The following is a 15,682-nucleotide window of genomic DNA, read 5'->3' as shown; positions in this document are numbered from 1 at the left end:
CTAGAAAGGAGGGTCCTAGTCAGAAGATGATGCAGAGCCTCAGGTGTCACATTAAGGAATCTGGGCTTAATTTCACGGGGAAAAACAAAAGCTTTGGGGCAAATCTCCCCACCCCCGCCAGGATATAGAAATCCTCTAAGTTTACAAAATGCTGCTTAATGGTCCATAAATAGTAAAGCAGTACAAACACTGGTTAACAGAAGTAGTCTGGGGTTCCTTACGGCAATATCATATATAGCAGGTATACCAAAGCAAACACTCCAGAGACTAGTCTTCCATTTGTAAAGATGTGACTAAGAATAGTTTTGGGAAAGGTATACACATATGTCAGGCAGGATCATTAATGAGTTCTTTACCATTAAGGTAATAAATTCCTCTTATTACTACTATTATAAACAGACTGTGATAGCAAAAATCTAAAGATCTGTTAAAATCCTTCCAAAGTAATGACATTAAGACACTGTCAGACTTTTTATTAAGTCATCTTAAATCAATTAACCGTTATACATGACAATACAGAAATACATGTGTATTACTTATCATCTTGAGTAGATATAAAATTATCCAATGTAATAGAACCTGATAATGCAGAAACATCATAGATTCTCAATTACATAATATTTTATAATAAAGTGAATATGAAAATTCAAGCTTCAAAAAGTCACGCTACTAGTATTATTTTCTTTATATACATACAGTCCAAAGGCAAAATCCCAGAATTAAAAGTCTTGACTGACCCCTTGTGGTCAAATAATTTGGAATAAAAAAATTGGAAATATTTACCACCATCTTCAAAATCATCTTCAGTTATCCACCATGGCACTGCATCTTTCTTTTTCATTTCTCTTTTAGGTTGTCTAGGTGTTTTGTTTGAATTCTCAAAAGAATCATCTGAAAGCTAAATCAGATATGACCTACTGAATTAAAATTCGAGAATCCCACGTTCATCACTAAAAATGTTTCTTTTAGTTCTTTCAAAGTTCAGCTATCATGAACATAAATAGTATTCTCAGCAATAATGTATAAATTGGTATTTTTAAACATATGTGGCTAAAATAACTTAAAAATTAAGTATACATCTTTGAACATCAATTTCATAACCAGAGTTAAATAAGTAAACTAACCAGGGAGAAAACATCAACAATAACAATAAAGAAATAAAGAAAACTTATCAAGAACCTTGATCAAGAAGGGGAAAAAAAGAAGTATGCAATCCTCTCCTAGACATTCTCCAGGGTCTAAGAAGAAATAATGATTGAGCAAAGTAACCTAGCATCACTCTCAAAGAGCACAAAATTCTAAAATCAGATGAACTGAGTTTCAAGTGTTTACCAAAAAAATTAGCATTTTGTCACAGTGGATAACAAACTTTTAAACTTTTATTTGTCCTTTCCTACTCTTCAGTTCCAAATTTCAGTACAATCCTAAATCCACTACTCCAACCCTAACTGATCCACCTCCACTGCCACCACTCTCAGTCAGTAACCTGGCCTCTCTCTTCACTGAGAAAATAAAGACCTTCAGTCAGAAACCACCTTCTTTTCCCTCACTCCACCATTACACTCACCTATAAAGACACTGCCTTCCTCTCTCAGAAAAGAAATTCTTTGCTCCACTCGAAGGAGAACTTGCAGAGGGGTCAATCACTTCCCACCTGTCTAGGTTCTTAGAACCTAGGTCATTCCATGTCATCTCCATATCTGCACTCCCTCCTCTCTCTCCCATCCCTTCTTCCCTCAGGTTAAAACCTGCCATCTCTATACCATCAGGCCCTAGCACAATTACATAAAGGAAGAATGAACATTCAGGTCTACTGCACTTTTTTTTTTAAAAAAGGCAAAGCAAAACAAAACAAACAAGATCATTATTCCTACCTCCCCTTGATTCTACCTATTACTTTTCTTTTACATACCAATTTCTTGAGTTTACTGCTCAACCCCTTTTTTTTTAAATTTATTTATTTGTTAGAGAGAGAGAGAGCGCGAGCGAGCACAGGCAGACAGAGTGGTAGACAGAGGCAGAGGGAGAAGCAGGCTCCCCGCCGAGCAAGGAGCCCGATGTGGGACTCGATCCCAGGACGCTGGGATCATGACCTGAGCCGAAGGCGGCCGCTCAACCAACTGAGTCACCCAGGCATCCCTACTGCTCAACCCTTTAAAATCTGGTTCCCATCCCAAACAGCTCTCCTTTAGGTTCCAAAAGCCTCCTAAATACCACAAATAAAGGACCACTGCCAGTCATCTTCCCTGATCACATTATGGAATTTGATACTGGTGAACGACTCTTCCTGAAACTCTCTCTGATTTCACAGCATCATTTCCTTCAAGTTATATTTCAGTTCTATGGCCTTTCCTACCCATCTGTTTTAATAGGTCTTGGTTCTTTTGCCCATTTCTTTACACTAGACTTCCCCAGGACTCTGTGCTTGTCTTTTTTATGCTCACTCTATACACTTTTCCTGGAGAAGAAACCAACATTTATTCCATAGCTGCTATAAAGCAGGATGAATCCCCAGGTTATCTCAATCTCTATGCAATTCAATCAAGATTTATTGATGGGGAAACAAGCTCAGAGAGATTAAAAAACTTGCCCCACCCGCTACTGTTAGTGTTACAAGACCTGGGATTCAAACCCAGATCTGAGAACACCTGTCTACTTTCCAATATACTACATAGTTCCCCAACTGGGACAATGTCACCAGGATGCCCTTCTAAATTTCCAAGATGACTATGCACAAATTTCCACCTGCCAACCATACAACTCTATCTCAATGACTTAAAATAACGTCAATTTTAAAATGTTCAAAAAGAATTCATTGTCCCACCTGACAATCAGGCAGGAAGAGGGGTAAAGGGAGGAAAAGTATTCTTTATCTGAATTTTAGTTCCATCTCTTTCCACTCAAGTCTCTAAACTTGGTCATCACCTTGAAATGTTCTATTTTTCTCTCCTCCCTGTATCTCACCATTCACCAAATTCTGACAATCTGCCTCAGACTCAGTCTATTCCTCTGAAGCCCCATGGCCAGATAAGAGTATGGAAGGATCTAGGTTTCGGGGCCAGACAGGTCTGAGTTCAAATTTTAACTTCAAAATATACTAGCTGTTGCTTAGGGAAAATTATCCTCTCTTTTCAGTTTACTCATCTATTTCTTAGCATATTTAACACATGCTAGGTTACTTTGCTCAATCATTATTTCTTCTTAGACCCTAGAGAATATCTAGGAGAGAATTGCATACTTCTTTTTTTCCCTTTCTTGATCAAGTCATAGTACCACCGACCTTGCAAGCTTGTGACAAAGGTCAGAAAATGAAATGCAGAGTGCTCACCCTACTATCTAAAACGCAGTAGGTATTTTCACTTTTTATAATCTTCACACTGCTTTCCAGATTACTATCATTAAAAACAAAACGCAAAAGCTGGTCCCCAGAGACTAACGTGCTGGTGAGCATACGGAGAAACTGGAATCCTAATATACTAATACACAGCTGGTGGGAATGGAAAATGGCACAGCTACTTTAGAAACCAGTGGCCATTCCTCTAAAGGTTAAACATAGAGTTACCATATGGCCCACCATTTCCACTACTAGGTATACACACAATAGAAATGAAAACAAACATCCACACAAGAAATTGTACATGACATTTCACAGCAGCATTTTTTATAAATGCCAAAAAGTGAAAAGAACTCACAAGTTCATCAACTGATGTGTGGATAAACAAACAAAATGTGGTAAACCCATACAATGGAATGCTATTCAGTTATAAAAAGCAATTAAGTACTGATATATGCTACCACACGGATGAACCTTGTTTCAATCTATGTTGAATGGAAGAAACCAGTCACAAAAGACCACATATTGTATGATTCCATGTTTATGAAATGTCTATAATAAGCATATATTCAGAGACAGAAAGTAGATTAGTGGTGCTGAAGGCTGGAGAAGAGGGTAACTGCTAATGGGTACAGGGTTTCTTTTGAGGATGATAAAAATGTTCTCAAAGTGATTGTGGTAATAGTTACATTGCTCTGAACAAACTAAAAACCACTGAATTTTACACTTCACTTTTTTTTTTTTAAAGTAGACTCCACGCTGGGCCTTCCCCCTCACCCCCAACATGGGGTCTGAACTCATGAACCTGAGATCAAGACCTGAACTGAGATCAAACGTCAGATGCTTAACCAACTAAACCACCTAGGCACCCCTGAATTATACACTTCAAATAGGTGAATTGTGTGGTGTATGATAACTCAATAAAGCTTTAGGGGGAAAAAAGCTTGTCCCACCAATCTCCCTGTAAACAGAGATATGTAAGCCATATCATTGAACAAATTATTTGAAAAATAACTTAGCAAAATGACTAAAGAAGTTAGCATGACTCTAAAATCATGGTTTTCATTATTTTAAAAAAACAAGATGCTGCCTTATCTGAATCTCTAGCATGAGATAATTCTTTTATGAGTTGAGGCTGAATATGGGAGAAAGAATGGGAGGGAGGGATTGTGTTGAAGGGGAGGTAAATGAGGGGAGGAAGAAAAAAAAAATCGGCCTGTCCTTGCTTTTTATCCTTTATAGTGAAAATACTTCCTATAAAGTTTATTTTCAAAATGTACCCATATTTGAAATTAAAAAATCAGTTTTCAAATGGGAAGTGAAATTCTTAACCTCAGTGTCTATTACATTCAGACAATCATTAGATGCTTTTTTAAATCCTTACAACAATCCTACAAAGTAAGCATTATTTTTCCCTGTTAATGAAACTGAGGTTTTCTACTACATCATACATCTAACTCCCTTTATGAACAAGAATGTTAGTATAATTGTTTAAAATGTGACTCTCCTGAACACTCTATATAAATAGGCTCTATGAGGCCTATTTATATAAATACATATAGTGCAACCCTCTAATTTATTCATTCAGCAAGTATTTACTAAGCATCTATTAGGTACTGCAGGTATCGTAATCAACACAGAGCTTGTCACATCACGAATCATACATTCTTACAATAGGAGGCAGAAAACAGACCTACACAGGGAAAATAATGAATGGTGCCAAGTGCTACACAGAGAATTAAATACATGGTACACAAAGAAGTCATTTGCTGGTTACATTTTTATTGAATAAACAGAAAAAAAAAAAACCACCTTTCTGTGGTAGTGATATTTAAGATGAGATCTTTAACAATCAGGTGACGAACAGAGAACAGAATTCTTGGCAGAAGGAACAGCTCGTGCACAGTTCCTTATGTGAAATGAGCTTGGCATGTCTGAGGGAGAAAAGAGGCCACTGTAGCATAAGTAGATGGGGGAAGTGAGGTATAAAGTGAGTGAGGAAGACATGAGCAAAATCATCCAGGGCTTTGTAAACCACAGGAAGAAGTCTGGATTTTATTCCACTGGTAACAGGAATCCAACAGAGTGTTTTATAAACAGGAGCAATCTGATTCATGGTACAGATCACAATGGCTGCAGTGTGGTGAAGGAATGGGTGGACAGTATGTGGGAACTGTTATGTAGCCCAGGGGAGAAGATGGTGCCCTGGACTAGGATGGCAGCAGTGAACAGGGAGACCTAGGAATAGGACAGATGTGTTCTGGAGGAAGAGTTGACAAAGCTTGGTGAAGGACTTGTGAAAATGAATACAAGAAACCTCACTATTTAAAACACAACTGGGAGGTCAGAAGGGGAGCTCTCACACCCTATCAATTTGTCATCAACTGCAGACTCCAACAAAGAAGTGTGTCTTGCATTTTCCAACAGGAAGAAGCCTACTTTACTACCCCAGCAGGAGGAAGGAAGGTTTTTCTTCATGCTCGGCAATAGCTCTACCAATGAGAAACTATCACCACCCTGAACTCTTGCTTTCCTCCAACAGAATTTCATTCAGAGAAGCCCCTCCTCACCTCCTCCTTTTCTCTATAAAATAATGTTCCTCTCCTTTGATCGCGAGTCTTGCCTAGGGTTTTGCCATAGCTTGTGTGTCCCACACTGCAATTCTTTTGCTATTCCCAAATAAATGGTAAAACAACTGGCTGTTTTTTTGAGGTCGACATTACTTGGGTGATCAGAAGGGGATCTAGGGAAGACTCCAAAAACTCTGAGGCCAGTGGTTGAACAGGTGCCTGTACCCACCGAGCCCAGCGAGTTCACTGCTTTCTGAGCCTGGAGTTTGAAGGTAAGTCCCTCCTGGATCCAAGCTCTGCTCTCTTTGTGTTTTGAGTTCTCTGGCTTTATTCAGGGTCTGTTTAAAAGCTTCATATATATTCTTTCTATTTTTGTGAAGGCTTTGTTCCTTCTGGTGAGTGCTCATGTGTTTTTCTGAACTTCTGGTATTGACTAACAGGATCCTAATCTCAAACTCTCTCAGGCCAGCCCTCTCCCTGGGACCCTGGAGGGCTGTATGTTTGAAAACTATGATCCCTCCTCATGCACACTGCTGACGAAGTAGACCAACTTAGCTAAATTTAGAATTTCAATGACCACCATGGGGGGACTTCTGATCTCAAACTTCTCTCAAAACCAAATTAGAAGACCATACCTCTAAAATTAAACAAACTGAATGGAATGCCTGTTTTAACCGGTACTTGGCGGCTTCCAAACAAATTCAGGACTCCAATTGCCTCTCTGCAAAATACCATTGCTGAATTCTCTGAGGCTACTAAACAACTGCAAGAAGTCAAAAGGGCTTCTGAGTCCTCTCTCCCTTCCGGGTATTCCTCCCCTTGGGACACACAGCAGGATCAGGCTGCTCCCTGGCCGCCATCTTCAAGCTTCCCCACAGCGCCACCCCCAGCCTCTCCCTACCCTTTCACTCCTCAGTCCAATCTTCTCTCTGAATGTCCCTTCTTCTCTGAACCCCTCTCTGTTCTCCCTCCCTCTGAACCTATCAGAACCTGCCCCTTTAAAGTTAAGCCCTCTAAGGATCCATACTCCCTGGACTAAAGTTGAACTACAGGCTACAGTCAAAAACTTTCCCAAAGTTATTGAGGATCCTCATGTATAAATCCTCATAGATTTGTTGAGGAATTTAGCACAGTTATTCAAACTTATCGACTAAGGTTTCTCAGATTTTATATTAATTAGTTCAGATGCTTGTTGGGGAGGGCCAGGCCTAACACTGGATGAAACTGGTCTGACAGAAAAGTCCTAAAAGAGATTCAGAAAAACAGATCTCTGACTTTCGGCGGGAGGCTGAACACTCGCTAGAAGTCTTCACAGAACAATGACAAAATCTGTTCCTAAGCCTGATCATTCAGGCTTGCACACACAAAAACCTGACGAACCTGTTTATGATTATTACAACTGACTTCAAATTATTTTTAAGAAAAACTCCAGTCTTCCTTTAGATGTCAAATCCACACAAGTAGCCTTTACTCCCATGTTCATTAACTGGCGAAACCAGATCTTTCCCTTCAAGTTAAAAGGGCAGGGATGGAATGGGAAGCTATGTCTGACCCAGATTTAGTTAATATAGCAAACCCCAGCTGGCTCACACCCTAGATGACTCTAATAAAAGTAACACCACTAAAATCCTTAATTTTCATCTACAACAAATGGAGGCCCCTAAACAAACCCCAAACCCTCCTGGATGTCTGACATTGTTGCAAAAAACCAGGACACTGGAAAAAAGACTTATAAACTTAAGTGCTCTAACCCATCTTTCCTATTTTTTCCTAATCCCCAATGACTGGGCTCTGAGGAATTACAGGGGCTTGTCCCAAGTCTTTCTCTCAGTCAGGTTACAGAAATAACCCTCCAGATTGCCAGATTGGGAATGAATTTCTGTCTGTCCTCACTACCACTGGAGTGACACTCACTGCGCAATGCCACCACTATAAAGCAGCTCCTGCCTTAGAGAAGCAAAACCGTTCAAACAGTGAGGTTCCAGTCTCTAAATCTACCCTCTTTTGTTTAGGCCCTTTAAGAGATATTCACCCTTTTTCCTTAATTCTTTCACTCAATTCACTTACTGGGCTGAGATTTCTTAGAAAAATAACATGCTGAATTTTTTTTTCAAAAAGGGGGAAGTAATTCTAGAATTTGATAGAAGCAACCAAAATAGCAACCAAGTGATCCTTCAACATCTCTTACTTGCTCTGTCTCTGACAGTACTGGAGCTCATTCTAAGGACACTAACCATCTGTCCTTGTTGGATCAGTTACCATCCTCCTTATGGATAAAATCCTCAAATGATTTTGGCAGAATACACAAAGCACCTCCTACTAAGATTCAAATAGACCCCTCAAAATATCTCCCTAGAATTAATTAATACCCTATAAAGAAAGAAGCCCTTCAAGGCATCAAGCCCATAATAGAAGATGATAAGGCTCAGGGACTCATTATCACCTGCAGGAGTCCTTCTAACTTCCCTATTTCACCTGCAAGAAAACCCAGTAGCTGAGGATGGAAGTTTGTCCAGGACTTATCAGCAATAAGTAACGTTATCTTTTGGCACACTCTTGCTCCTAACCTCAATACGCTACCAGCTTCTACTCCTACTGAAAGCAAGGTTTTCACTGTTACTGATCTTTGTGGTGCATTCCTTAGTTTTCCAGTTGATAAGGCTAGCCAGTATCTTTTTTGCTTAACTTGGGAAAGAAAACAATACATTTGAAAGTAATGCCCCAGGGTTTTACTAAGAGTCTTACTTCTTCCAAACCCTAAAAGCTGACTTAGATGACATAAAGTTTTCTGGAGGCCCTACCATGCTTGTTAAAATATGTAGATGACTTGCTTCTCTCCTCCCTTTCCCAAGCCTCTTCCCAGGAGGACAGCATGTAGCTGTTAAAACTTTTTGCTTTAAAGAGACATAAAGTTTCCAGGGAAAAATTGCAGTTTGCTCAAACTCAGGTTCAATATTTAAGGCATCTGATCTTGGAATGCGGGTTTGTTTGTTCACACATTTATTTATTTTTTAAGTAGGCCCCACACCTAGCATTGACCCCAATGCAGGGCTTATACCACAACCCCGAGATCAAGACCTGAGCCAAGATCAAGAGTTGCTCAACTGACTGAGCCACCCAGGCACCCCAGAACAGGGGTTCATGTAGATACAGTTGCGCTTTGTGGTATCTTGAACTTCCCCAAACCTAAAACTAACTACCGATTACAATGTTTTCTCAGGGTAGGGGACTGCAGTCAAAAACTGGACTCCAAACTTCTTTTGTACCGCCCAACAAACCTGACCCTATTACTTGGGAAGATCAGGATGACATAGCCTTTGGGGCCTTAAAGAAAATAGCTCCTGTTTTCCCTTTCCGTATATGAGAAGGAAGGCAACACCCTTGGAGAACTCACCCAAAATCAGAAAACTGTTATCAACCTAAAGGATAGTACAGCCAAAAGCTGGACCCTATGGCACAAGTACAGCCCCCTGCCTCAGAGCCATTTCTGCCACTGCCCTTTTGGATAAGGCCACTAAAGAAATAATTAATGGGATTCCCTTGAACCAGCCTGCCCATGAGGATTTACAGATAACTCTAACCAATGCAGATTTGTCAGTTTACTGATGGGTCTTATTTAAAGGACAAAAATGGTTCTGTTTTGGGTATGCAATTGCAAACTCCTTTTGAAATCATCCAGGCAGCACCTTTCCCTTTGGCTACTTTGACCCAACAAGCTGAATTATATGCTCGTGCTCAGTCGTGTACCTTTGCCAAGGGTAAAACTGCAAACATCTATACTGACAGTCAGTATGCCTTTGGGAAGCTCATGACTTTGGAATGTTATGGAAACAGCAAGGTTTCCTTACTTCTAATGGGAATATAATTACAAATGACTTATGTACACAATTTACTAGATGTCAAACTTTTGCCAACTGTCCTGGCTATTATTAAGACCCCTGTGCATTCCAGCCTGGACTCCCTGGAGGCCAAAGGAAACTACCTTGTTGATGTTTCCATTAAAAACGCTGCTCTTAAAGGAACCAATAACCAAACCTCTGACATGGTCCAAAGGGATATTGCCTCAAATGATAATCTAGAAAAACTGACAAAAAATGTCCAATAATTGGCCCCAGAGAGGGAAAAACAATATTGGAAATCAAATAATTGTTGGTTTGATAAGATGAGAGAACTCTACCTTGAGACAAATAATAATCCAGTCCTGCCAGAGTCTCAAAAATCTCATTATTAACCACCACACATACATTAAAATTATTGCTCTGCCAATAGGATGACACCCTTAATCAATGCTGGTAGAGAAATATTAATAAGCCCACAAAAGTGCCTACTTTGCTTGCCCCACCTGTCCAAAATACAATTCGGGGAAACCCATCCACACCACCTCCTGGGATTTTAAATTGCTTAATGGACCATTCAAAGTTTGGCAAATGGATTTATTCAGCTCTCCACCTTGTGGATATGTTTGTGGATATGTTTTCGTCTTGGTTTGTTTTCTCACTGATCTGAAACTTCCCCTGCAGATAGGGTATGGCCTTATCTGTAGCTAAAATCCTATTAGAAAAGATTATTCCTGCCTGGGGAAGCCCTCTCGAGCTTCACAGTGATCAGTGAACGATCAAGTTAACAAATAAGGTCTATGCTGTTTGGCCAGTTCTACAGCACTATCACTGTGCTTACCACCTTCAATCCTCGGGGTGAGTCACACCAACAGCACCATTAAGACTCAACTGACAAGGGTGCCTGGGTGGCTCAGTGGGTTGAAGCCTCTGCCTTCGGCTCAGGTCATGATCCCAGGGTCCTGGGATCGAACCCTGCATCCGGCTCTCCGCTCAGCGGGGAGCCTGCTTCCTCCTCTCTCTCTGCCTGCTTCTCTGCCTACTTGTGATCTCTGTCAAATAAATAAATAAAATCTTAAAAAAAAAAAAAAAAAAAAGACTCAACTGACAAAATTTGTGGAGACCCCTCAAGTAACAGGGCCAAAAGCTCTGGCCAAAATTGGGTCCTGCTAGGCATCTGCAGAAGCGAGCACACGATTGGGTCCTTCTAAATCTGATATCCACCCCCACCCCCCACTGTAACCCATTAACTCTTACATGCTTTGAGACACTCACAGGGCACCAGCCGCACCTGGCTCCTGCCTCATCTGATCCACAGCTGATAAAAGGAGATCTACTCTGGTATTATATATGGTCCGCAGGGTATTATAAGGGTATATATAAAGGTATTATAAAGGCCTCATTGCTTCTGTTGAGAACAACCATGCTTTAGTAGAACTATCTTCACAGCACTCTCCCGGGAGACAAAGGCCATAAGCATCCCATCTTGCAACCCAGAGATTTTGTCTACTACAAAAGACACTTCAAAAAGTTCTCTCTTCAGTCTTGCTGGAGGGGCCCTACCAGGTACTGTTTACCAACCCTCGTCTCACCATATTTCAAGAAACACATTCCTGGATTCACACGTCACATTTGTTTCTCTTCCATGACAGATAAAGCTCTTACTGCATTTACCAGCTGCTGCAAAAGGGGGAATCTCTCTGATTGTGGGATCTGCCACCAGAAACCTCAATCTGTCCAGAGCAACAGTGATCCCTTAGTTCACCCTACCGGTAATTTTGCTGGACGCCCAATTGCCGCTGCATGCCTAAACTGTTGCCCGGGTCTGTTTTATAAAGTTAGAATATTAAATCCACACATACTTGTTCCCTGCCTCAATTCAACCCAACCCTAGGTGGGAGAAACGAGATCTCTTGAATACGTGCGTAAAACACACCGTGGAAGAGCTGATGTAAGTTGGACCATTTGTAAGCAGGCTGCCATACCCATATATTTAGAAGACTTTCAGTATGTTTCAATATGTTGAAACATTTGAGCCTTAGCTGAATAATGGTAATGCCTCTATACCGACAAATAGGTTCATAAATGCTAATACTTATAAGGGAGTGCTGTGTGTAGCTCCTGGCTACTCTGCTGTACATAGAGGTTTTGGTAATGGCCCCTATGCTTGGACATTTAATTCACCGCCTTGATGGCTGAAGGATAAAAGGGCAATGTGCTCTTGCTGTATTGACTCTTCTACTTTCGCTTCATAACAAACTAGCAGCTTCCTACTGGTCTACCTCACTAAACCTTCATAAGTATCTTAAACAAGAACCTCCAGAAGGCATATACAACTCCAGGTTTGCCTCCACAGAGAGAGCCTTTCTCCCTTCACAGTAAGTACTAACAGACACTGCTAGGAGAGCTGGTCAATTCTACAGCCAAAGCAATAGCAACCTAACAATGATTATTCAACTTGCTGGCTGAAGTATTTTTGAACAATCGCATAGCTCTGCCTGCTGAGCAAGGAGGCCTCTGTGTGATAGCAGACACCACTTACTGCACATAGATAAACTCTTCTGGAAAGTAGAAACTCAACTGCACAAAACTAAGGGACAAGCACATTGACTATAACAAATTTCGCATGACTTTCAATGGTCTTTTGTTCAGTTGGCTTTCTTCAAGCCAGGGTCATGGTTAGAACCATCATACAATCTGGAATTGTCATGCTGTTTTTACTTTTCTTGTGTAATAACTTTCAAGTTTTGCATCTGTTGCTTGTCAAACTGATGCTAGCTCAACACTTCAAGATGATCTCCAATGCCTATGACCTCAACAAGATAAAGACTTTGGAAGGGAAATCCTAAGAGTTTCCCTTCTTAAGCTTCTTTGTTACTCAAATATGGTTCAAAATGGGTTCTAACTGCTATACACTTTCTGACATGGGATCTGACATCCAGGAAAGCCGTTTCCTGGCACTGAGACACAGATGACCCAACTCTTGGTCAGCAACGTTTCTGAGGAAAGATTTGGATCAAAACAGAAATGTGAAAACAAAATGAAAGGAACTACATTTAAAATACAAAGAGGTGGCCAGAAGGGGGAGCTCTCATACCCTATCTATCAACTCATCGTCAATTGCAGAACCCAGTAACAGGTGGGACCTAGCATTTTCCAGCAGGGGGAAGAATGAATTTCTCCAAGCTAAGCAACAAGCTTAGCCAATAAGAAAATACCACAACTCCTTCAATGAGAAATTGTGACCACCCTGAACTCTCTTTCCAACACCCTTTCCTTCAAAGAAGCCCCTCCCAACTTGTCTCCTCATTTTCTCTGTAAAGTAATGGTTCTTTTCCTTTGGTTTCAGGACTTGCCTATGGTTTTACTACAGCCTGCATGTTCTGAATTGCCATTTTTCTGTCATTCCCAAATAAACACCTTTTGCTAGTAAAATAGCTGGCTACATATAAGAAGTGAAAGAGATAACTGAAAAAGGACTTTCTTGTGACACAAATTTACAACGTAGCTTTTAAAAAGATAAACTTACCTCCTTCATGAATTGTTCAAACTCTTCGTCCAGCTCTTCTTTGGAATAATGAGCCATAATCAAGAATCTTCACTTACGAAAGTAAACATTCCAAAGTATTTATAACATTGGAAACACTAAATAACAAGAAATAAATATGCTTTGAGGAAATTCACATCACCTCGTAACAGCAACCAGACTTAAACCTCAGACATTTCTCTTATGATTTAGTTTATGTGCACAATTATTGACCAATAATCTTGACAAAAGATTCTAAATTCATGAATAAAACTGCTTTGGAAAAGCAGCTTTCACAGTTTAAACTGTACTTAGGGTCCAGAATTACATTTTCATTGTTAACACCCAATTCTTGAAGGGTGGCCTCCACGGTATTTCCTAAGCCTATGGGGTGTATGTTATTTAATATTCCTAAAACAATCAGGTCCTCGCAAGGAATCTTTCAAAAATTATATATTAGCAAGTCCAAAAGGCCATTTTTTTCCCCCAAAGCACAGGACAGAGTTCGTGCTGCCCTATCATTCGGTCAGTTATCAGTCCCTATTAATACTTTGCAAAATAGACTGTTTCTGGATAGAGACAAAATGCAATTCATTAAGATTCAAAATCTAACTAAAATAAAATCAATGGAGTATACAAATTAAAACGAATTATGTTCCTTTAGGCGAGGGAAAGTCAACAAAACTATGCATAAATGACTTGTAACGCAAAGCTCTCCCCACCCCTCTAACGAACCCAAACAACTTTAGGTCTGTCCCAGCTTCTGGGCTGTATCACCTTGAGGCGGCTCAACCGCAGCTTCAATTTCCAGAGGCGATGCGAGGGGCTGTGTGTGTGGAGACCCCTCACGGACGATATTTTTCCCAACCTGCAGAATAACACCTCCCCGCCTCTTTTGCATTTCTGATCAATTCAGGGTGGGTGCAGTTAAGGTCTTAGCCCCAAGATCTTGATCGGAGACGGATCCCATCTATGGGCTCGACTTGGCGGGGTCTCGGCTCCAGGAAGCGCGGGTTTTAGAGTGGCGGAAAGACAAAGACGCACTTGAAAGGAGTGTGGGCGGAGGACGGGAGTGACCCGGAACACTAAAGCCCTGGGGAGTGGGTCTGAGGACAGTCTCCGTCATGGTCAACCGAGTGGGAAGCTTCACCTACCTCAGTCTCTGAATTCCGCGCTATCCTGAAGGTCTGCGGGAGCCGAGAGTTACCAGGGTAACATTCTTCAGCAGCCCGCTCCCGGATCACATGACCGGGACTGGTCACGTGGCTCGTGGGCCCCACGGGACCAAGTTTAGTGTCTTTTCTCCTCTACGAGAAGGTGGAGATTACCGCGGCTCCGAATAATTTGGAGGGTAAGAGCCGTCGCTACTGCACCAACGGAGACTCCGCAGCTTTCTCCGCGCTCCGTGGAAAAGTGGATTGAGTGAGCGGGTCTCGAGAGCCGGACACAGGCATGCTGGGTGTTGTAGGCCCAGCCCGTGGCTTGCTGGGAAATGTAGTTTAGCTCCCCTAGTCCTTGTATTTCCGCACGTCTCGTCTTTTCCTAACTTTCTCTTGAGGTTTTGGCTCCGCTTTCTAAGCGGAAATTTTGGGAAAATTATTTTATTGGCTTCTTCCACGTGCAAACCCCTGAGTAGGGGTTGTGAGAGAAACTCAGCTCGGTGAGACAGAATTCTGTTATGAAGATAGAGGCTCAGTTCTACCATCTAGTGGGCAAAAAATTGAAAATACACATACACACCCTCAACCCGATACTCCTCTCTGAGCATCTCTTTGGTTTCCCTCTACCCCTCACCTACTCCTAGTCTATGGTGGTATCTTACAATTATTTTCTTGGATTTTTTATTTTTGCGCTTTCTTCCTCTAACACACACACACGTTTCAGTTTCAGAGGACAGCATTTACGGTAGTAAAAGTAAAATGAACAACAGTTTAAAGGATTGCCACTGGCAGACACAGGTTAAGGACTTCATTATCACCAGCCTAAATTTTTCATTCAGCAAGTGTTATTGTGATACAAATGTATCCATGCCAGGAGCTGTGCCCTCAGATAAAGATCTGAATAATGGCGGTTTTTTTTAAAGCTACTATTTATTGAACACATAGGTTGATAGGTGCTTCACATGAATGATTTCCTCTTAATCCTTACATCCTGCAAGTCAATTCAATGTAGCTTATGGTTTTGGTTTCTAATACGTGCTAAATGAACAAAATGATCATAATCCCTGACCTAATAGAGTCTTTGGTCTAATGGAGCTGATAGACAAATGATCAGACAACTGCAATTGCAATTCTGTATGACAACAGCTATGATAGAAATTGTGTGTGCTTAGAAAATGTTAGAGGTGGTCTCACCACCCCACCCCCACTCAGGAGGTTAGCGAAGGCTTCCTAGGGGAAACGGAGTCTAAATTGAA

At 41.0% G+C, this 15,682-nt stretch overlaps 1 protein-coding gene across 1 annotated transcript in view; it reads right to left on the bottom strand.

The window, feature by feature from the left end:
* Positions 1 to 14,447, bottom strand: part of CEP162 (centrosomal protein 162) — a 111,532-nt gene extending 97,085 nt beyond the window's left edge. Inside the window, exons 1-3 of the mRNA XM_080806495.1 lie at positions 14,044 to 14,447; positions 13,270 to 13,385; positions 784 to 898 (exon numbers count right to left, since the gene is read on the bottom strand). Coding sequence (XP_080662621.1) covers positions 784 to 898; positions 13,270 to 13,326 — 172 coding nt within the window. The 5' untranslated portion in view covers positions 13,327 to 13,385; positions 14,044 to 14,447. The remainder of the gene's footprint in view (positions 1 to 783; positions 899 to 13,269; positions 13,386 to 14,043) is intronic.
* Between the last annotated feature and the right edge of the window lie 1,235 nt (positions 14,448 to 15,682).

This window comes from Martes martes (genome assembly GCF_963455335.1).
Source record: "Martes martes genome assembly, chromosome: 6".
NCBI lineage: Eukaryota > Metazoa > Chordata > Mammalia > Carnivora > Mustelidae > Martes > Martes martes.
Note: the sequence above shows the minus strand (reverse complement) of the source record. Positions and strands in the feature narration are given on the sequence as shown.